This window comes from Oncorhynchus gorbuscha, linkage group LG03 (genome assembly GCF_021184085.1).
Source record: "Oncorhynchus gorbuscha isolate QuinsamMale2020 ecotype Even-year linkage group LG03, OgorEven_v1.0, whole genome shotgun sequence".
Classification (NCBI taxonomy): domain Eukaryota; kingdom Metazoa; phylum Chordata; class Actinopteri; order Salmoniformes; family Salmonidae; genus Oncorhynchus; species Oncorhynchus gorbuscha.
The window spans coordinates 93,940,543-93,963,262 of NC_060175.1; the positions used below are offsets into that span (position 1 = coordinate 93,940,543).

Genomic DNA, 22,720 nt, shown 5'->3' on the forward strand with positions numbered 1-22,720 from the left:
AGCACGGTGAATACTAAACAAGGAACCGACGGGACAGGAACGGAACACAAAGGAATAAATAGGGACTCTAATCAGGGGAAAGGATCGGGAACAGGTGTGGGAAGACTAAATGATGATTAGGGGAATAGGAACAGCTGGGAGCAGGAACGGAACGATAGAGAGAAGAGAGAGCGAGAGAGTGAGAGAGGGAGGGGGAGAGAGAGGGATAGAAAGAGGGAAAGAACCTAATAAGACCAGCAGAGGGAAACGAATAGAATGGGGAGCACAGGGACGAGACATGATAATAAATGACAAACATGACAGTACCCCCCCACTCACCGAGCGCCTCCTGGCGCACTCGAGGAGGAATCCTGGCGGCAACGGAGGAAATCATCGATGAGTGAACGGTCCAGCACGTCCCGAGACGGAACCCAACTCCTCTCCTCAGGACCGTAACCCTCCCAATCCACTAAGTATTGGTGACCCCGTCCCCGAGAACGCATGTCCATGATCTTATGTACCTTGTAAATAGGTGCGCTCTCGACAAGGACGGGAGGGGGAGGGAAGACGAACGGGGGTGCGAAGAAAGGGCTTAACACAGGAGACATGGAAGACAGGATGGACGCGACGAAGATGTCGCGGAAGAAGCAGTCGCACAGCGACAGGATTGACGACCTGGGAGACACGGAACGGACCAATGAACCGCGGAGTCAACTTACGAGAAGCTGTCGTAAGAGGAAGGTTGCGAGTGGAAAGCCACACTCTCTGGCCGCAACAATACCTTGGACTCTTAATCCTGCGTTTATTGGCGGCTCTCACCGTCTGTGCCCTGTAACGGCAAAGTGCAGACCTCACCCTCCTCCAGGTGCGCTCACAACGTTGGACAAACGCTTGAGCGGAGGGAACGCTGGACTCGGCAAGCTGGGATGAGAACAGAGGAGGCTGGTAACCCAGACTACTCTGAAACGGAGATAACCCGGTAGCAGACGAAGGAAGCGAATTGTGAGCGTATTCTGCCCAGGGGAGCTGTTCTGCCCAAGACGCAGGGTTTCTGAAAGAAAGGCTGCGTAGTATGCGACCAATCGTCTGATTGGCCCTCTCTGCTTGACCGTTAGACTGGGGATGAAACCTGGAAGAGAGACTGACGGACGCACCAATCAAACGACAGAACTCCCTCCAAAACTGTGACGTGAATTGCGGGCCTCTGTCTGAAACGGCGTCTAACGGGAGGCCATGAATTCTGAATACATTCTCAATAATGATTTGTGCCGTCTCCTTAGCGGAAGGAAGTTTAGCGAGGGGAATGAAATGTGCCGCCTTAGAGAACCTATCGACAACCGTAAGAATCACAGTCTTCCCCGCAGACAAAGGCAGACCGGTAATGAAGTCTAAGGCGATGTGAGACCATGGTCGAGAAGGAATGGGGAGCGGTCTGAGACGACCGGCAGGAGGAGAGTTACCCGACTTAGTCTGCGCGCAGTCCGAACAAGCAGCCACGAAACGGCGCGTGTCACGCTCCTGAGTCGGCCACCAAAAGCGCTGGCGAATAGACGCAAGAGTGCCTCGAACACCGGGATGACCAGCTAACTTGGCAGAGTGAGCCCACTGAAGAACAGCCAGACGAGTGGAAACAGGAACGAAAAGGAGGTTACTAGGACAAGCGCGCGGCGACGCAGTGTGCGTGAGTGCTTGCTTAACCTGTCTTTCAATTCCCAGACTGTTAACCCGACAACACGCCCATAAGGAAGAATCCCCTCGGGATCAGTAGAAGCCACAGAAGAACTACACAGACGGGATAAGGCATCAGGCTTGGTGTTCTTGCTACCCGGACGGTAAGAAATCACAAACTCGAAACGAGCGAAAAACAACGCCCAACGAGCTTGACGGGCATTAAGTCGTTTGGCAGAACGGATGTACTCAAGGTTCTTATGGTCTGTCCAAACGACAAAAGGAACGGTCGCCCCTCCAACCACTGTCGCCATTCGCCTAGGGCTAAGCGGATGGCGAGCAGTTCACGGTTACCCACATCATAGTTGCGCTCAGATGGCGACAGGCGATGAGAAAAATAAGCGCAAGGATGAACCTTATCGTCAGACTGGAAGCGCTGGGATAGAATGGCTCCCACGCCTACCTCTGAAGCGTCAACCTCGACAATGAATTGTCTAGTGACGTCAGGAGTAACGAGGATAGGAGCGGACGTAAAACGTTCTTTTAGAAGATCAAAAGCTCCCTGGGCGGAACCGGACCACTTAAAACACGTCTTGACAGAAGTAAGAGCTGTGAGAGGGGCAGCAACTTGACCGAAATTACGAATGAAACGCCGATAGAAATTAGCGAAACCTAAAAGCGCTGCAACTCGACACGTGACCTTGGAACGGGCCAATCACTGACAGCTTGGACCTTAGCGGAATCCATCTGAATGCCTTCAGCGGAAATAACGGAACCGAGAAAAGTAACGGAGGAGACATGAAAAGAGCACTTCTCAGCCTTTACGTAGAGACAATTCTCTAAAAGGCGCTGTAGAACACGTCGAACGTGCTGAACATGAATCTCGAGTGACGGAGAAAAAATCAGGATATCGTCAAGATAGACAAAAACAAAGATGTTCAGCATGTCTCTCAGAACATCATTAACTAATGCCTGAAAAACAGCTGGCGCATTGGCGAGACCGAACGGCAGAACCCGGTACTCAAAATGCCCTAACGGAGTGTTAAACGCCGTTTTCCACTCGTCCCCCTCTCTGATGCGCACGAGATGGTAAGCGTTACGAAGGTCCAACTTAGTAAAGCACCTGGCTCCCTGCAGAATCTCGAAGGCTGATGACATAAGGGGAAGCGGATAACGATTCTTAACCGTTATGTCATTCAGCCCTCGATAATCCACGCAGGGGCGCAGAGTACCGTCCTTCTTCTTAACAAAGAAGAACCCCGCCCCGGCCGGAGAAGAAGAAGGCACTATGGTACCGGCGTCAAGAGACACAGACAAATAATCCTCGAGAGCCTTACGTTCGGGAGCCGACAGAGAGTATAGTCTACCTCGAGGAGGAGTGGTCCCCGGAAGGAGATCAATACTACAATCATACGACCGGTGAGGAGGAAGGGAGTTGGCTCGGGACCGACTGAAGACCGTGCGCAGATCATGATATTCCTCCGGCACTCCTGTCAAATCGCCAGGTTCCTCCTGAGAAGTAGGGACAGAAGAAACGGGAGGGATGGCAGACATTAAACACTTCACATGACAAGAAACGTTCCAGGATAGGATAGAATTACTAGACCAATTAATAGAAGGATTATGACATACTAGCCAGGGATGACCCAAAACAACAGGAGTAAACGGTGAACGGAAAATCAAAAAAGAAATAGTCTCACTGTGGTTACCAGATACTGTGAGAGTTAAAGGTAGTGTCTCAAATTTGATACTGGGAAGATGACTACCATCTAAGGCAAACATGGGCGTAGGCTTGTCTAACGGTCTGAAAGGAATGTTATGTTTCCGAACCCATGCTTCGTCCATGAAACAACCCTCAGCCCCAGAGTCAATCAAGGCACTGCATGTAGCACCCGAACCGGTCCAGCGTAGATGGACCGACATAGTAGTACAAGATCTAGATGAAGAGACCAGAGTAGTAGCGCTCACCAGTAGCCCTCCGCTTACTGATGGGCTCTGGCCTCTTACTGGACATGAATTAACAAAATGTCCAGCAACTCCGCAATAGAGGCACAGGCGGTTGGTGATCCTCCGTTCCCTCTCCTTAGTCGAGATGCGAATCCCTCCCAGCTGCATGGGCTCAGTCTCAAAGCCAGAGGAGGGAGATGGTTGCGATGCGGAGCAGGGAAACACCGTTGATGCGAGCTCTCTTCCACGAGCCCGGTGACGAAGATCTACCCGTCGTTCTATGCGGATGGCGAGAGCAATCAAAGAGTCCACATCTGAGGGAACCTCCCGGGAGAGAATCTCATCCTTAACCACTGCGTGGAGTCCCTCCAGAAAACGAGCGAGCAGCGCCGGCTCGTTCCACTCACTAGAGGCAGCAAGAGTGCGAAACTCAATAGAATAATCCGTTATGGACCGTTCACCTTGGCATAAGGAAGCCAGGGCCCTAGAAGCCTCCCTACCAAAAACTGAACGGTCAAAAACCCGAATCATCTCCTCTTTAAAGTTCTGGAACTTGTTAGAGCAATCAGCCCTTGCCTCCCAGATAGCTGTGCCCCATTCTCGAGCCCGGCCAGTAAGGAGTGAAATGACGTAAGCAACCCGAGCTCTCTCTCTAGAGTATGTGTTGGGTTGGAGAGAGAACACAATCTCACACTGCGTGAGAAAGGAGCGGCACTCAGTGGGCTGCCCGGAGTAGCAAGGTGGGTTATTAACCCTAGGTTCTGGAGGCTCGGCAGGCCAGGAAGTAACAGGTGGCACGAGACGTAGACTCTGGAACTGTCCAGAGAGGTCGGAAACCTGAGCGGCCAGGTTCTCCACGGCATGGCGAGCAGCAGACAATTCCTGCTCGTGTCTGCCGAGCATGGCTCCTTGGATCTCGACGGCAGTGTAACGAGCGTCTGAAGTCGCTGGGTCCATTCCTTGGTCGGTTCCTTCTGTTATGCAGGTGAAAGAGGACCCAAAAGCGACTTAACAGAAACAGAGTTTATTCAAGTCCAAACAGGGAATAACAGACATCCTCTAGTCTGTAGAGGGGAATAACAGGAGAAGCGGCCACAGACTGCAGGTCGCTTCGGGTAGGCGCAGGCCGTAGTTGACAGAGACACCTGCTCACACGCAGCATCTGATGAAGGCAAAAAACACGACAGGACAGGGCGAAACACAATCACAGCACGGTGAATACTAAACAAGGAACCGACGGGACAGGAACGGAACACAAAGGAATAAATAGGGACTCTAATCAGGGGAAAGGATCGGGAACAGGTGTGGGAAGACTAAATGATGATTAGGGGAATAGGAACAGCTGGGAGCAGGAACGGAACGATAGAGAGAAGAGAGAGCGAGAGAGTGAGAGAGGGAGGGGGAGAGAGAGGGATAGAAAGAGGGAAAGAACCTAATAAGACCAGCAGAGGGAAACGAATAGAATGGGGAGCACAGGGACGAGACATGATAATAAATGACAAACATGACAGCCACAGGACAGGCTAAGTTTAGCCACAGGACAGAGTAAGTTAAGCCGCAGGACAGGGTAAGTTAAGCCACAGGACAGGGTAAATTAAGCCACAGGACAGGCTAAGTTTAGCCACAGGACAGAGTAAGTTAAGCCGCAGGACAGGGTAAGTTTAGCCACAGGACAGGGTAAGTTAAGCCGCAGGACAGGGTAAATTAAGCCGCAGGACAGGGTAAGTTAAGCCACAGGACAGGGTAAATTAAGCCGCAGGACAGAGTAAGTTAAGCCACAGGACAGAGTAAGTTAAGCCGTCTACAAATTTCTGTGCTGAATGAAATATTACCACTGCCTTCTTTATTTCTCTAATTCCCAAACACAATTCAACACAATTTGGTCTTTAAATTGTTCAAAGTTTAACACCTAACAAACACTTTAACTTGTTTTAAACATTTGTAACATAGGCCAGGCCCTGTTGTTACTTCATATCCCAGTGAAAATGCCTTGTATTATACCTGGGAAGAGAACACTTAAATTTGCTCAACTTGCCATTGGCTCAATCATTGGCTCAACTTACCCCATGGCCATCGGCTCAACTTACCCCATGGCCATCGTCTCAACTTACCCCATGGCCATCGTCTCAACTTACCCCATGGCCATCGGCTCAACTTACCCCATGGCCATCGTCTCAACTTACCCCATGGCCATCGTCTCAACTTATCCCATGACCATTGGCTCAACTTACCCCATGGCCATCGTCTCAACTTACCCCATGGCCATTGGCTCAACTTACCCCATGACCATTGGCTCAACTTACTCCATGCCCATCGTCTCAACTTACCCCATGACCATTGGCTCAACTTACCCCATGGCCATTGGCTCAACTTACTCCATGGCCATCGTCTCAACTTACCCCATGACCATTGGCTCAACTTAACCCAAGGCAAACATTTTGACTACACTAGCCCACACAGCTACAAGGATGCACTTTGCCGTATTGAAGCAATACGGCACGAGGGGGTGTGTTATATGGCCTATATACAACGGCTAAGGGCGGTTCTTATGCGCAACGCGGAGTGCCTGGATACAGCCCTTAGCTGTGGTATATTGGCCGTATATCACAAACCCCCGAGGTGCCTTATTGCTATTATGAACTGGTTACCAATGTAATTAGAGCAGTCATGTTTTGTCATACCCGTGGTATACGGTCTGATATACCATGGCTTTCAGTCAGTCAGCATTCAGGGCTCGAACCACCCAGCTATATGTCTATAATGAAGCTTATAGAGACCACAACTCATGTATAGAAAAATCGTTCAATGATCTACTTCGTTTAGTATAAAAGCATCATGAAACCTCAAACACAATAAATGACACAATATCCCATTTTTTGAACCTAACTTATTTACCTTTTTTTCCATGTGGTTTCTTCCTTCACAGACTCCATGAAATGATGACCTCTTCAGTGAATATTTGGTCAAATTATAAATTATAGGGCGGCCCACTCTCCCCTACTAACAACCTCTCTATGTTATCGGTTGACCTGAGTGGTTAAAAGTGTGTGTGTGTGTGTGTGTGTGTGTGTGTGTGTGTGTGTGTGTGTGTGTGTGTGTGTGTGTGTGTGTGTGTGTGTGTGTGTGTGTGTGTGTGTGTGTGTGTGTGTGTGTGTGTGTGTGTGTGTGTGTGTGTTGTGCGCGCTCCTCAGGACGGCTGTGACCTGAAGTGTGACAGTGATCAGTTCCAGTGTAAGAACGGTCACTGTATCCCCAACCGCTGGCGCTGTGACGCAGATGCTGACTGTTTGGACGGCAGCGATGAGGAGAAGTGTCACATTGCTGGTGAGTGTGTTTGTGTCCCCATGTGCCTTGCTCATGCTGGTGTTTGAGATGGCCACAGTGCTAAAAGGGAGTGGTTATACTGAGATTAAACATCCTTTTTTATTTATCCTTTATTTAACTAGGAAAATTTGTTAAGAACAAATTATTATTTACAATGATGGCCTACCCCAGCCAAACCCTCCCCTAAGCTGGACAACACTGGGCGCCACCTTATGGGACTCCCAATCACGGCCGGTTGTGATACAGCCTGGAATCAAACCAGGGTCTGTAGTGACGCCTCTAGCACTGAGATGCAGTGCCTTAGACCGCTGTGCCACTCGGGAGTCCTCTATGTTTATTAATTGAGAGGGATTCTGGAGATGTGCAGCCTGTAGATCCTGCCTGTGATCTACCGGAACAGGGTCAATAATGGGTAACCTACTGTTCTTCTTCCCCTCTCCCTGTCTCAGTTGAGAGACACTGCCCCCTGGGCGACTTCCAGTGTAACAACACGCTGTGTAAGCCCCTGGCCTGGAAATGCGACGGAGAGGACGACTGTGGAGACAACTCGGACGAGAACCCTGATGAGTGCAGTGAGTAGTGACATCAGATCCTGTGACATCATATCCTGTCTACTAGTACCCTTTTCACAGTACCGAGCTGAACTGACTTGTACTGTGCTGGCCTAGTTACTCATCCATCATGATGGGAAGGACAACGTGAAATAAAATATCAGAGCCACCACAGTTCAGGTCGAGTTGTCACAATGGTCAGAAAAGGGTATGCATCCTAAAGCCTGTTCTGAGTCCTAACTCCTTGACTCCTAACCCCTCTTTCTCCTCCCCTTAGGGAGGTTCCAGTGCCCGCCCACAAGGAGTTTCCGCTGCCAGAACGACCGTGTGTGTCTGAAAGTGTCCAAACAGTGTGACGGAGTTGACAACTGCGGGGACAACTCTGATGAGCTCAACTGCCGTGAGTTTCCTGTGCTGCTGGCCTTTAGCACACACCAACACAAGGCTGTCTCCTTGATGAGCTGTTTGTCCCTGTGGAGAGGTTCCATCGTTACACCTACCATACCACTTATGTTACCTATGACAGAATGCAAATCCAATACAGGGCTTCATCGTCCTTTTATTCAGTGGTATGCAATTATAGACATTGGATCAGAGTGGTTGTGTTTATTTCATTCAATAGACATTTAATACACCTTTATTTATCCCCTCAGGGGCAATGTGATGGTTGGTCTATGTGTGTTTTCTCAGAGCCCCCTCCAGCCCAGCCTACCTGTGACAAGGATGAGTTCCTGTGTGCCAATGGCAGGTGCATTAGCTCCAGCCTGCGCTGTAACTTCTTCAATGACTGTGAGGACTACGGTTCAGATGAGATCCACTGCAAGACAGGTGACCCCAAGTCATGACTGGTTAACACATCACCATGTCTACCGTTCTAATGGCATGTTGGAGAAGACAGCGTTGGTTTCTTTTTCTCACACAATGTTCCGTTAACCTTCCAATGGCTCAACACTGTGGTGTGTCTCTGACCCCGCAGACACCAAGCTGAACAACTGCAGGAGTAACAGGACTCTGTGTGGGGACGGGGACGAGGCACACTGTGTCAGCAACCAGACAGACTCCTTCTGCTCCTGCAAACCAGGCTTCCAGAAGACTGCTCATAACACCTGTGAAGGTACACTCCACACACCAGGATGTCCTCTACAGGGTCAAGCTTATTACACACACCAGGATGTCCTCTACAGGGTCAAGCTTATTACACCATGTACACACGTGTTACAAACAGTATCTACTGGGATATCTCACTTTCAATCCCATATCCCAAAATATCATCACAAGGTTACAAGCCCACATTTCATGTACACTCGCTCACTCAGAGCTCAATCAGTATATTTCAAATATACTTACACTTCAAATGCTAATTGAGGTACCTCAATTATTAACCCCTGACCCCTCTCAGATAAGAATGAGTGTAAGCAGTTTGGGGTGTGCTCCCACATGTGCAACAACACCAAGGGATCCTACAAGTGTAGCTGCCACAAACACTTCACCAGGATCAACGACACCTGCAAGGCTGACAGTAAGTAGCATATTCTTCCAATAGTAGTGTAGTGTTCTTCTAGTAGTGTAGTGTTCTTCTAGTAGTGTAGTGTTCTTCTAGTAGTGTAGTGTTCTTCTAGTAGTGTAGTGTTCTTCTAGTAGTGTAGTGTCCTTCTAGTAGTGTAGTGTTCTTCTAGTAGTGTAGTGTTCTTCTAGTAGTGTAGTGTTCTTCTAGTAGTGTCCTTCTAGTAGTGTAGTGTTCTTATAGTAGTGTAGTGTTCTTCTAGTAGTGTCCTTCTAGTAGTGTAGTGTTCTTCTAGTAGTGTCCTTCTAGTAGTGTAGTGTCCTTCTAGTAGTGTAGTGTTATTCTAGTAGTGTTCTTCTAGTGGTGTAGTGCTTTTCTAGTAGTTTAGTGTTCTTCTAGTAGTGTAGTGTTCTTCTAGTAGTGTAGTGCCCTTCTAGTAGTGTAGTGTTCTTCTAGTAGTGTAGTGTTCTTCTAGTAGTGTTGTGTTCTTCTAGTAGTGTTGTGTTCTTCTAGTAGTGTTATTCTAGTAGTGTGGTGTTTTTCTAGTAGTGTCGTGTTCTTCTAGTAGTTTAGTGTTCTTCTAGTAGTGTTATTCTAGTAGTGTAGTGTTCTTCTAGCAGTGTAGTGTTCTTCTAGTAGTGTCGTGTTCTTCTAGTAGTGTAGTGTTTTTCTAGTAGTGTAGTGTTATTCTAGTAGTGTAGTGTTCTACTAGTAGTGTAGTGTTCTTCTAGTGGTGTTCTTCTAGTAGTGTAGTGTTCTTCTAGTAGTGTAGTGTTCTTCTAGTAGTGTAGTGTTCTTCTAGTAGTGTAGTGTTCTTCTAGTGGTGTTATTCTAGTAGTGTAGTGTTCTTCTAGTAGTGTGGTGTTCTTCTAGTAGTGTACTTCTAGTAGTGTTATTCTAGTAGTGTAGTGTTATTCTAGTAGTGTTATTCTAGTAGTGTACTTCTAGTAGTGTAGTGTTCTTATAGTAGTGTAGTGTTCTTCTAGTAGTGTGGTGTTCTTCTAGTAGTGTTCTTCTAGTAGTGTAGTGTTCTTCTAGTAGTGTGGTGTGCTTCTAGTAGTGTACTTCTAGTAGTGTAGTGTTCTTCTAGTAGTGTTATTCTAGTAGCGTTCTTCTAATAGTGTTCTTCTCGTAGTGTAGTGTTTTTCTAGTTGTGTACTTCTAGTAGTGTAGTGTTCTTCTAGTAGTGTTATTCTAGTAGCGTTCTTCTAATAGTGTTCTTCTCGTAGTGTAGTGTTTTTCTAGTTGTGTACTTCTAGTAGTGTAGTGTCATTCTAGTAGTGTAGTGTCCTTCTAGCAGTGTAGTGTTCTTCCAGTAGTGTAGTGTCATTCTAGTAGTGTAGTGTTCTTCTAGTAGCGTAGTGTTCTTATAGTGGTGTTCTTCTAGTAGTGTAGTGTTCTTCTAGTAGTGTTCTTCTAGTAGTGTAGTGTCCTTCTAGTAGTGTTCTTCTAGTAGTTTAGTGTTCTTCTAGTAGTGTAATGTTCTTATTGTGGTGTTCGTATAGTAGTGTAGTGTTCTTCTAGTAGTGTAGTGTTCTAGTAGTTTAGTGTTATTCTAGTAGTGTAGTGTTCTTCTAGTAGTGTAGTGTTCTTATAGTGGTGTTCTTCTAGTAGTGTTTTTCTAGTAGTGTAGTGTTCTTATAGTAGTGTGGTGTTCTTATGGTAGTGTAGTGTTCTTATAGTAGTGTAGTGTTCTTATAGTAGTTTAGTGTTCTTCTAGTAGTGTTATTCTAGTAGTGTTGTGTCCTTCTAGTATTTTAGTGTTCTTCTAGTAGTTTAGTGTTCTAGTAGTGTAGTGTTCTTCTCGTAGTGTAGTGTCCTTCTAGTAGTGTAGTGTTATTCTAGTAGTGTTATTCTAGTAGTGTTCTTCTAGTAGTTTAGTGTTCTAGTAGTGTAGTGTTCGTATAGTAGTGTAGTGTTCTTCTAGTAGTGTAGTGTTCTTATAGTAGTGTGGTGTTCTTATGGTAGTGTAGTGTTCTTATAGTAGTGTAGTGTTCTTCTAGTAGTGTAGTGTTCTTATAGTAGTGTGGTGTTCTTATAGTAGTGTAGTGTTCTTATAGTAGTGTAGTGTTCTTATAGTAGTGTAGTGTTCTTCTAGTAGTGTAGTGTTCTTATAGTAGTTTAGTGTTCTTCTAGTAGTGTTCTTCTAGTAGTGTAGGGTCCTTATAGTAGTGTAGTGTTATTCTAGTAGTGTAGTGTTCTTATAGCAGTTTAGTGTTCTTCTAGTAGTGTTCTTCTAGTAGTGTAGTGTCCATCTAGTAGTGTTCTTCTAGTAGTGTAGTGTCCTTCTAGTAGTGTTCTTTTAGTAGTGTTATTCTAGTAGTGTAGTGTCCTTCTAGTAGTGTTCTTCTAGTAGTGTAGTGTCCTTCTAGTAGTGTACTGTCCTTCTAGTAGTGTAGTGTCCTTCTAGTAGTGTAGTGTTCTTCTAGTAGTGTAGTGTCCTTCTAGTAGTGTTCTTCTAGTAGTGTAGTGTCCTTCTAGTAGTGTACTGTCCTTCTAGTAGTGTAGTGTTCTTATAGTGGTGTTCTTCTAGTAGTGTAGTGTCCTTCTAGCAGTGTAGTGTCCTTCTAGTAGTGTCCTTCTAGTAGTGTAGTGTCCTTCTAGTAGTGTAGCGTCCTTCTAGTAGTGTAGTGTCCTTATAGCAGTGTAGTGCCCTAGTAGTGTAGTGTTCTTATAGTAGTGCCCTTCTAGCAGTGTAGTGTCCTTTTAGTAGTGTAGTTTTCTTCTTCAAATCCTAAATACTTTGAAATAGTGTATTCCTAACCCTTCCTCAGCCACAATGAATGAATTGACATTTTCATGAATTCTGTGTCGAAGTTCTTCCTTCATTTCCTGACTCCTCTCTCCCTCCTCCCGCCCTTCAACCCTTCCCTCCGGTCTTTCCAGACCAGAACAGTAGCAGACAGGTGCTCTACATCGCTGATGACAACGAGATTCGCAGTCTGGACCCTGGCATGCCCAACTGGCGTTACGAGCAGAGCTTCCAGGGCGATGCCAATGTGCGCATCGATGCCATGGACCTGCACGTCAAGACCAACCGCATCTACTGGACCAACTGGCACACTGGCAGAATCTCCTCCTACGAGCTGCCTTCATCATCGTCATCTTCTGGCACATTGTCAAATACACGCCGTAACCGCCGCCATAGTGAGGGAGGTGTTACTACCCTGGAGGTGAGGCTTGAGTGACACTAACAGGAATGTACGCGTGCGCACACACACACACACACAAGGACACACATACTCAAACACACTCTTTCGGATGGGACGTTAAACTGGTATCATTACAGGTCCCATGGCACTTATTTTTTACTTTTACTTATTGTAAAAGTAGGGGAGTTAACCCTGGTGTCCTGGCTAAATTCCCAATCTGGCCCTCAAACCATCATGGTCACCTAATAATCCCCAGTTAACAATTGGCTCATTCATCCCCCTCCTCTCCCCTGTAACTATTCCCCAGGTCGTTGCTGTAAATGAGAATGTGTTCTCAGTCAACTTACCTGGTAAAATAATGGATACATTTTTTTTAAATAAACATGTACACACTCACACATGTACACACACACACACAAACAGACACACACACTAAAACATGGGCACTGTTATGGCATCCTATGTGTGATACAATATACCGTAAGTAGAATGCAGTTAGTGCCAAGTCTCATAGTTCAGAAAGGTCTGTTGTTTTCTGTTTACATCATAATGAGATGTACCTAAACATGCCTCTGTCATCTCTCCCTCTGATCAGATTGTAGGTCATCTAAACATGCCTCTGTCATCTCTCCCTCTGACCAGATTGTAGAGCATCTAAACATCCCACTGTCATCTCTCCCTCTGACCAGATTGTAGGTCATCTAAACATGCCTCTGTCATCTCTCCCTCTGACCAGATTGTAGGTCATCTAAACATGCCTCTGTCATCTCTCCCTCTGACCAGATTGTAGGTCATCTAAACATGCCTCTGTCATCTCTCCCTCTGACCAGATTGTAGGGCATCTAAACATGCCTCTGTCATCTCTCCCTCTGACCAGATTGTAGGGAATCTAAACATCCCACTGTCATCTCTCCCTCTGACCAGATTGTAGGGCATCTAAACATCCCACTGTCATCTCTCCCTCTGACCAGATTGTAGGGCATCTAAACATCCCACTGTTATCTCTCCCTCTGACCAGATTGTAGAGGATCTAAACATCCCACTGTCATCTCTCCCTCTGACCAGACTGTAGAGCATCTAAACATCCCACTGTCATCTCTCCCTCTGACCAGATTGTAGGGCATCTAAACATCCCACTGTCATCTCTCCCTCTGACCAGATTGTAGGGCATCTAAACATCCCACTGTCATCTCTCCCTCTGACCAGATTGTAGGGCATCTAAACATCCCACTGTTATCTCTCCCTCTGATCAGATTGTAGGGCATCTAAACATGCCCCGGGGGATAGCGGTGGACTGGGTGGCTGGTAACCTGTACTGGACTGAATCTGGCAGAGATGTGATCGAGGTGGCCCAACTTTCAGGCAAACACCGCAAGACCCTAATCTCAGGCATGATAGACGAGCCTAACGCCATTGTAGTGGACCCCCAGAGAGGGTGAGATTTTTTAAATTTTATTTAACCTTTATTTAAATAGGCAAGTCAGTTAAGAATAAATTCTTATTTACAATTAAGGCCTACCCCGGCCAAACCCTCCCCTAAACTGGACGATGCTGGGCCAATTGTGCACCGCCCTATGGGACTCCTGATCACAGCCGGTTGTGATACAGCCCTGGATCGAAGCTAGGTCTGTAGTGACGCCTCGAGCACTGCGAAGCAGTGCCTTAGACCGATGTACCACTCAGAGACTAGTACCCTTTACCACTACTGAGCCAAGCCCAGCCAACCCCAGCTATATTGAGTTGGCCTAGTTATGCATCCACCACTGTCCTGGAAAAGACAATGCGTAAATAAATGGAGAAAAAAAATTCTAATAAAAAACATATTTCCTGCTGAGCTGTTTTGACTGCGTTTCTCTGTGTTCTCAGGACCCTGTACTGGGCCGACTGGGGAAACCACCCTAAGATTGAGACAGCAGCCATGGATGGAACCCTGAGACAGACCCTGGTCCATGAGAACATCCAGTGGCCCACAGGTCTGTATAGCATTAGCGTTGTAGCCTAACATTAGTATTGACACTTAGCATTATACATAGCATTATGCCCTAGCATTAGTATTAACACTTAGCATTATACATAGCATTATGCCCTAGCATTAGTATTAACACTTAGCAATATACATAGCATTATGCCCTAGCATTAGTATTAACACTTAGCATTATACATAGCATTATGCCCTAGCATTAGTATTAACACTTAGCATTATACATAGCATTATGCCCTAGCAATAGCGTTGTAGCCTAACATTAGTATTGACACTTAGCATTATACATAGCATTATGCCCTAGCATTAGCGTTGTAGCCTAACATTAGTATTAACACTTAGCATTATACATAGCATTATGCCCTAGCATTAGCATAGTGGTGTATGTGGTATCATACCTTCTTTCTAGTCACTGTTTGTGTTATCCATGTCCTCTTTAACCCATCTGCTTCTCCTTCCGCTCCTACTCCTCTTCCTCTACCACCACCTCCTCCTTCTCCGCTCTGCAGGTCTGGCGGTAGACTACTTCAATGAGCGCTTGTACTGGGCGGACGCTAAGCTCTCTGTTATCGGGAGCGTGCGACTCAACGGCTCCGACCCTGTCATCTCCGTCACAGGACTCAAAAACAGTTCAGTTCACTACACTAAACTACACTTATCTCAGGGCTGGGGTTCAGTGTAGTTTTATGAGGATTTACCACCCATCTTTGCTTCCTACTGAATTCTACATGGGTAACAATTTATGAATTAAAGGATAAGTAGTGAAATTGTATTTTTAAGCAAGCTACAGTTGTCACTGTTTTACAGAGTGGGTTGGCCTTGTTCTGAAAGGGACATAGTTAAGGCAGGATTAACAGTTCCTAACTCTCTCTCCTCTCACCTCCCCAGACCTGCTCCATCCGTTCAGCATCGACATCTTTGAGGACTACATATATGGCGTCACCTACATTAATAACTTTGTGTTCCGGGTCAACAAGTTTGGCAAGAGCCCCATGGAGAACCTGACCACTGGCATTAACCACGCCACAGACATTGTCCTTTACCACCGTTACAAACAACCAGAGAGTGAGTGGCTATCTGCCTACACTATAGCTCATTTCTTTAAATGAAACCCTACTCCCCCATATAGTACACTTATTTTTGACCCCTATCAAACCACCACCGCTAAAAACCGGTAGAGAGTGTCTGTCTGTCTGTCTGTCTGTCTGTCTGTCTGTCTGTCTGTCTGTCTGTCTGTCTGTCTGTCTGTCTGTCTGTCTGTCTGTCTGTCTGTCTGTCTGTCTGTCTGTCTGTCTGTCTGTCTGTCTGTCTGTCTGTCTGTCTGTCTGTCTGTCTGTCTGTCTGTCTGTCTGTGACTCTAGCTGACTCTCTCTCTAGCTGACTCTCTCTCTAGCTGACTCTCTCTCTAGCTGACTCTCTGTCTGTGACACACTGTCCATGATATACAGTATTTAACTATCCATTATATACAGTATTCCACATAGTGTTCTTCATCAGACCCCTATTCCCCATAGTGCACTACTGTTGACATCTATTCCACATATGGTTCAGTGGAGTTTAACACATTTTAGTGACTCTTCTCTTGATCCTGTTCTGGTTCTTACAATCTGTTATCCCTCTGTCTGTTCTCTCTCTGTGTCATTAGTGACCAACCCATGTGACAGGAAGAAGTGTGAATGGTTGTGTCTGCTCAGCCCCAGTGGTCCAGTCTGTACCTGTCCTAACGACCGCGTGGCTGAAAACGGCACATGTGTGGAGAGACCGCCTTCCACACGGTCTCCATTCTGTGAGTACACACGCCCCACTGGGCACACACTTGTTGAATCAATGTTGTTTTCATGTCATTTCAACAAAATGACGTGGACCAACATGGAATAGATGTTGAATAGACGTTTGGTGCCCAGTGGGACTCTTATCATTAACCTCTCCCCCTCTTCTCCTAGCTCCCCCGTCCGGGCCATGTACAGTCCAGTGCCTGAACGGAGGGAACTGTTTTCTGAACACCAGGCAGCAGGCTAAGTGTCAGTGCCAGCCCAGCTTCACTGGAGAGAGGTGTGAGGTCAACCAGTGTAGAGACTACTGTAAGAATGGAGGAGCCTGCGCTGCCTCAGTCGTAGGTAGGTTACCTGAGCATATACAGTCCTTGGTGTGGCTGCAACTGGCAAACTAGTCTAGGTGCCAGTGGCAGCCATTTTCTATTGCAGACTGTAGGGGCTGCTTTAGGGGGACTGTGGGGACTCTATTGTGCGTTGATATGAATAGGAACGCTTCTAGGATTCAGCCCTATGTGTGTTAAGTGCACGTAAATGGGACGTAAATTGCCTTTTTTTTCTATGTGTGTTCTGACCTTGAACTTAGGCATGATAATAGCAGGCTATTCACCCACTTGACTTCATTCCCTCATAATTCCACCTTTACGCGGTGAGGAAACCATGAATAAGGCCAAGCAAGCTGCCGGTTCCAAGCGGAAAAGCATCTACTTGATTTTTGCACTGTAATTTATAAATTGATAAGAGCCATTGATAACAGCTAGGTAAATGTGTAATCCATTTAGAGAGTTGGATTGTAAATACACATAGCAATTGTTTTAGTCAAATGTTTCCTTATGATCACTGGAGACGAATGTGAGACCAGTCATGTGGAAGTAAACTGAAAATCATATCAACATGACATGTATTGCATGTTGCTGTCCCTTTTCCACAGTGAAGTGGGCTATAAATAGCTGTGCTGTTATTCAGAATTTGTGTGCCCTCGTAATTTGCGTGGATGAAATTTGGAGAGCCAAGCTATATATAGGCTTCTGTGGGGCTGAACCTGCTGAGTTGATGCATGTGCTTTAGGTTTTCATTATATTCCCAGCTTTTCTCCATTATTTTACAATGTGTATCATGATAAATATTAGCCACCATCGGGAGGCACCATCAGTAATACCCACATACATTTATAACTGTCACTTTCCTGTTCATTTCCTTCAATTTGTAGCCTACATTTTGCTTCATTCCATTCCGTTGACCTTTTTCCTCTCACTTCTGTGTAGTTGTTTTTGAGGGAGGCTAGTGTTACCGGATCATCGTTGGTTAACGTTGTTTCATCATTGGAGACATGCAGCCTATTTCAATTATTATGGAACTCAGACCACACGTAACAGGTTAAACCTGGAGCCTGGCGCATGTTGTTGTACAGTTCCATGATTTAATGAGGATTCGAGTAGATTTATAGGACTACTGTTCCACCATTATTGTACACTTTTCTCACCTTCCAAAATTCCATGAACTGAATTTGAATATGGCTACTTTCAGGATGAATCAAACCACTATCTTTGATTCATCAATATAGTTTGTGTGTAAAGTCACTCCAAACCATTCATATATACTTTCCTAACCCCAAAATGGCCTAAATCTACAAAATCTCAGTATTTTTATCAGTTGGTGATGAAACGGAGACGAATATGCATATATATATATATATATATATATACATATAGATGGCTTTCTTTCATTGATCCCTATATTCAGAACCCGTTCTGTCAATGTGTTCTGGTCTGTCGACAAAATTCGAATTAAAGGTACAGCGTATTTAAAGTGATGGCTTAAGATAAATGTACTGAAAACCCTATTGAATGAAAACTCCACAAGAAAATCTGTTGGCCAGCAAGTGGGAGGGTTTTCAGTGGTTGAATTACATTTATTCAGTGTATGCAAGGTAGACACACCTGAAGAGCACACTACGCGCCTGCATTAGGTAAGTCTGAACACCAACTACTGAGAAAGTGCGTAGGAAAGGCGTTGATTTCCTAAATCTGAATTGGGCCCATTTTATTTCGATTTTTGTTCTTATTTAACATGACCCTTTGTTCCCAGGGTCCCCTACCTGCCGTTGTCTGAAGGGCTTCACGGGGCCCCAGTGTAAACTCCACACCTGTCAGGACTACTGTCATAATGGAGGCAACTGCACTGTATCCCAGGGCAACCAGCCCATCTGCCGCTGTCCGCCTGAGTATCTGGGAGACCAGTGTCAATACAGTGAGTGTGTAGTTTATAATGGGTTAATAAGGGATGATTTAAGCAACAATGCCAACCTCTTGAACATCTTGGCCATGTACTGTTATAATCTCCACCCGGCACAGCCAGAAGAGGACTGGCCACCCCTCAGAACCTGGTTATTCTCTAGGTTTCTTCCTAGGTTCCTCTCTTTCTAGGGAGTTTTTCCTAGCCACCGTGCTTCTACACCTGCATGGCTTCCTGTTTGGGGTTTTAGGCTGGGTTTCTGTACAGCACTTTGTGACATCGGCTGATGTAAGAAGGGCTTTATAAATACATTTGATTGATTGATCTGTGTAACAGTTTAACTAAATCTATAGTTCCTGTATTATAACAGAGTAACTAAATCTATAGTTCCTGTATTATAACAGACTAACTAAATCTATAGTTCCTGTATTATAACAGAGTAACTAAATCTATAGTTCCTGTATTATAACAGAGTAACTAAATCTATAGTTCCTGTATTATAACAGAGTAACTAAATCTATAGTTCCTGTATTATAACAGACTAACTAAATCTATAGTTCCTGTATTATAACAGAGTAACTAAATCTATAGTTCCTGTATTATAACAGAGTAACTAAATCTATAGTTCCTGTATTGCCCTCCAGGTCCCCTCGGAGAGTTCATCAATGAGCTTGATGCCTTGATAAGCTCCTTTCCTGAGGATGGCTCACCTCTCACAGTTCTGGGCGACTTTAACCTCCCCACGTCTACCTTTGACTCATTCCTCTCTGCCTCCTTCTTTCCACTCCTCTCCTCTTTTGACCTCACCCTCTCACCTTCCCCCTACTCACAAGGCAGGCAATACGCTCGACCTCATCTTTACTAGATGCTGTTTTTCCACTAACCTCATTGCAACTCCCTCCAAGTCTCCGACCACTACCTTGTATCCTTTTCCCTCTCGCTCTCATCCAACACTTCCCACACTGCCCCTACTCGGATGGTATCGCGCCGTCCCAACCTTCGCTCTCTCTCCCCCGCTACTCTCTCCTCTTCCATCCTATCATCTCTTCCTCTGCTCAAACCTTCTCCAACCTATCTCCTGATTCTGCCTCCTCAACCCTCCTCTCTTCCCTTTCTGCATCCTTTGACTCTCTATGTCCCCTATCTTCCAGGCCGGCTCGGTCCTCCCCTCCCGCTCCGTGGCTTGACGACTCATTGCGAGCTCACAGAACAGGGCTCCGGGCAGCCGAGCGGAAATGGAGGAAAACTCGCCTCCCTGCGGACCTGGCATCCTTTCACTCCCTCCTCTCTACATTTTCCTCCTCTGTCTCTGCTGCTAAAGCCACTTTCTACCACTCTAAATTCCAAGCATCTGCCTCTAACCCTAGGAAGCTCTTTGCCACCTTCTCCTCCCTCCTGAATCCTCCTCCCCCTCCCCCCTCCTCCCTCTCTGCAGATGACTTCGTCAACCATTTTGAAAAGAAGGTCGACGACATCCGATCCTCGTTTGCTAAGTCAAACGACACCGCTGGTTCTGCTCACAGTGCCCTACCCTGTGCTCTGACCTCTTTCTCCCCTCTCTCTCCAGATGAAATCTCGCGTCTTGTGACGGCCGGCCGCCCAACAACCTGCCCGCTTGACCCTATCCCCTCCTCTCTTCTCCAGACCATTTCCGGAGACCTTCTCCCTTACCTCACCTCGCTCATCAACTTATCCCTGACCGCTGGCTACGTCCCTTCCGTCTTCAAGAGAGCGAGAGTTGCACCCCTTCTGAAAAAACCTACACTCGATCCCTCCGATGTCAACAACTACAGACCAGTATCCCTTCTTTCTTTTCTCTCCAAAACTCTTGAACGTGCCGTCCTTGGTCAGCTCTCCCGCTATCTCTCTCAGAATGACCTTCTTGATCCAAATCAGTCAGGTTTCAAGACTAGTCATTCAACTGAGACTGCTCTTCTCTGTATCACGGAGGCGCTCCGCACCGCTAAAGCTAACTCTCTCTCCTCTGCTCTCATCCTTCTAGACCTATCGGCTGCCTTCGATACTGTGAACCATCAGATACTCCTCTCCACCCTCTCCGAGTTGGGCATCTCCGGCGTGGCCCACGCTTGGATTGCGTCCTACCTGACAGGTCGCTCCTACCAGGTGGCGTGGCGAGAATCTGTCTCCTCACCATGCGCTCTCACCACTGGTGTCCCCCAGGGCTCTGTTCTAGGCCCTCTCCTATTCTCGCTATACACCAAGTCACTTGGCTCTGTCATAACCTCACATGGTCTCTCCTATCATTGCTATGCAGACGACACACAATTAATCTTCTCCTTTCCCCCTTCTGATGACCAGGTGGCGAATCGCATCTCTGCATGTCTGGCAGGCATATCAGTGTGGATGACGGATCACCACCTCAAGCTGAACTTCGGCAAGACGGAGCTGCTCTTCCTCCCGGGGAAGGACTGCCCGTTCCATGATCTCGCCATCACGGTTGACAACTCCATTGTGTCCTCCTCCCAGAGCGCTAAGAACCTTGGCGTGATCCTGGACAACACCCTGTCGTTCTCAACTAACATCAAGGCGGTGGCCCGTTCCTGTAGGTTCATGCTCTACAACATCCGCAGAGTACGACCCTGCCTCACACAGGAAGCGGCACAGGTCCTAATCCAGGCACTTGTCATCTCCCGTCTGGATTACTGCAACTCGCTGTTGGCTGGGCTCCCTGCCTGTGCCATTAAACCCCTACAACTCATCCAGAACGCCGCAGCCCGTCTGGTGTTCAACCTTCCCAAGTTCTCTCACGTCACCCCGCTCCTCCGCTCTCTCCACTGGCTTCCAGTTGAAGCTCGCATCCGCTACAAGACCATGGTGCTTGCCTACGGAGCTGTGAGGGGATCGGCACCTCAGTACCTCCAGGCTCTGATCAGGCCCTACACCCAAATAAGGGCACTGCGTTCATCCACCTCTGGCCTGCTCGCCTCCCTACCACTGAGGAAGTACAGTTCCCGCTCAGCCCAGTCAAAACTGTTCGCTGCTCTGGCTCCCCAATGGTGGAACAAACTCCCTCACGACGCCAGGACAGCGGAGTCAATCACCACCTTCCGGAGACACCTGAAACCCCACCTCTTTAAGGAATACCTAGGATAGGATAAAGTAATCCTTCTCACTCCCCCCCCTTAAAATATGTAGATGCACTATTGTAAAGTGGCTGTTCCACTGGATGTCATAAGGTGAATGCACCAATTTGTAAGTCGCTCTGGATAAGAGCGTCTGCTAAATGACTTAAATGTAATGTAAATGTAAATTATAACAGAGTAACTAAATCTATAGTTCCTGTATTATAACAGAGTAACTAAATCTATAGTTCCTGTATTATAACAGAGTAACTAAATCTATAGTTCCTGTATTATAACAGAGTAACTAAATCTATAGTTCCTGTATTATAACAGTGTAACTAAATCTATAGTTCCTGTATTATAACAGAGTAACTAAATCTATAGTTCCTGTATTATAACAGAGTAACTAAATCTATAGTTCCTGTATTATAACAGTGTAACTAAAGGTATACTTCCTGTATTATAACAGAGTAACTAAATCTATAGTTCCTGTATTATAACAGTGTAACTAAATCTATAGTTCCTGTATTATAACAGAGTAACTAAATCTATAGTTCCTGTATTATAACAGAGTAACTAAATCTATAGTTCCTGTATTATAACAGTGTAACTAAATCTATAGTTCCTGTATTATAACAGTGTAACTAAATCTATAGTTCCTGTATTATAACAGTGTAACTAAATCTATAGTTCCTGTATTATAACAGTGTAACTAAATCTATAGTTCCTGTATTATAACAGTGTAACTAAATCTATAGTTCCTGTATTATAACAGAGTAACTAAATCTATAGTTCCTGTATTATAACAGAGTAACTAAATCTATAGTTCCTGTATTATAACAGTGTAACTAAATCTATAGTTCCTGTATTATAACAGTGTAACTAAATCTATAGTTCCTGTATTATAACAGTGTAACTAAATCTATAGTTCCTGTATTATAACAGACTAACTAAATCTATAGTTCCTGTATTATAACAGACTAACTAAATCTATAGTTCCTGTATTATAACAGAGTAACTAAAGGTATACTTCCTGTATTTTCAGGTGTATCATTCATTCCTGTGATTTTTTCATTTCAATAACAATAATAATTTATTTAATCCACTTTGTAATGTAATACTTCATCCCTAATCAGAAATGGTTGAAAAGAAGGAGAGTCTTCCTCTGTGAGGAACTGACTGTAAGCCCCGTTTCCCTGGCTCTATCTTCTCATCACCCCTACAGGTACATGTGAGGGTTACTGTGAGAACGAGGCCATGTGTCTGCAGACGGCCAATGCCACCAAGCTGTGTCGCTGTACCCCTCAGTTCCATGGACAGCTCTGTGAGCTGGACAAGTGTGAGTACTGTGGACCCAACGGCAAGTGTGTGCCCAAAGCCTCAGGAGAGGTCATGTGCAGGTAGGGGTCATACACACTACATATACAGAACACACGAAAACATACATACACACACACACACACTGTTCAGTCCATTCACACTCACTCACACACACACAAGCATTTATCCTGGTGTTATCCTGTA

General features: G+C 45.9%; 1 protein-coding gene across 1 annotated transcript in view; it reads left to right on the forward strand.

Annotated features, from left to right (window-relative positions):
• LOC124032265 (low-density lipoprotein receptor-related protein 1-like) overlaps positions 1–22,720 on the forward strand; it is a 265,328-nt gene that overhangs the window by 236,224 nt on the left and 6,384 nt on the right. Inside the window, exons 71-85 of the mRNA XM_046344528.1 lie at positions 6,786–6,918; positions 7,368–7,490; positions 7,747–7,869; positions 8,160–8,297; positions 8,446–8,583; positions 8,869–8,988; positions 11,860–12,146; positions 13,379–13,560; positions 13,992–14,098; positions 14,616–14,735; positions 14,995–15,171; positions 15,752–15,892; positions 16,050–16,223; positions 17,967–18,128; positions 22,422–22,596. Of these exons, the coding sequence (XP_046200484.1) occupies positions 6,786–6,918; positions 7,368–7,490; positions 7,747–7,869; positions 8,160–8,297; positions 8,446–8,583; positions 8,869–8,988; positions 11,860–12,146; positions 13,379–13,560; positions 13,992–14,098; positions 14,616–14,735; positions 14,995–15,171; positions 15,752–15,892; positions 16,050–16,223; positions 17,967–18,128; positions 22,422–22,596 (2,300 nt within the window). The remainder of the gene's footprint in view (positions 1–6,785; positions 6,919–7,367; positions 7,491–7,746; positions 7,870–8,159; positions 8,298–8,445; positions 8,584–8,868; positions 8,989–11,859; positions 12,147–13,378; positions 13,561–13,991; positions 14,099–14,615; positions 14,736–14,994; positions 15,172–15,751; positions 15,893–16,049; positions 16,224–17,966; positions 18,129–22,421; positions 22,597–22,720) is intronic.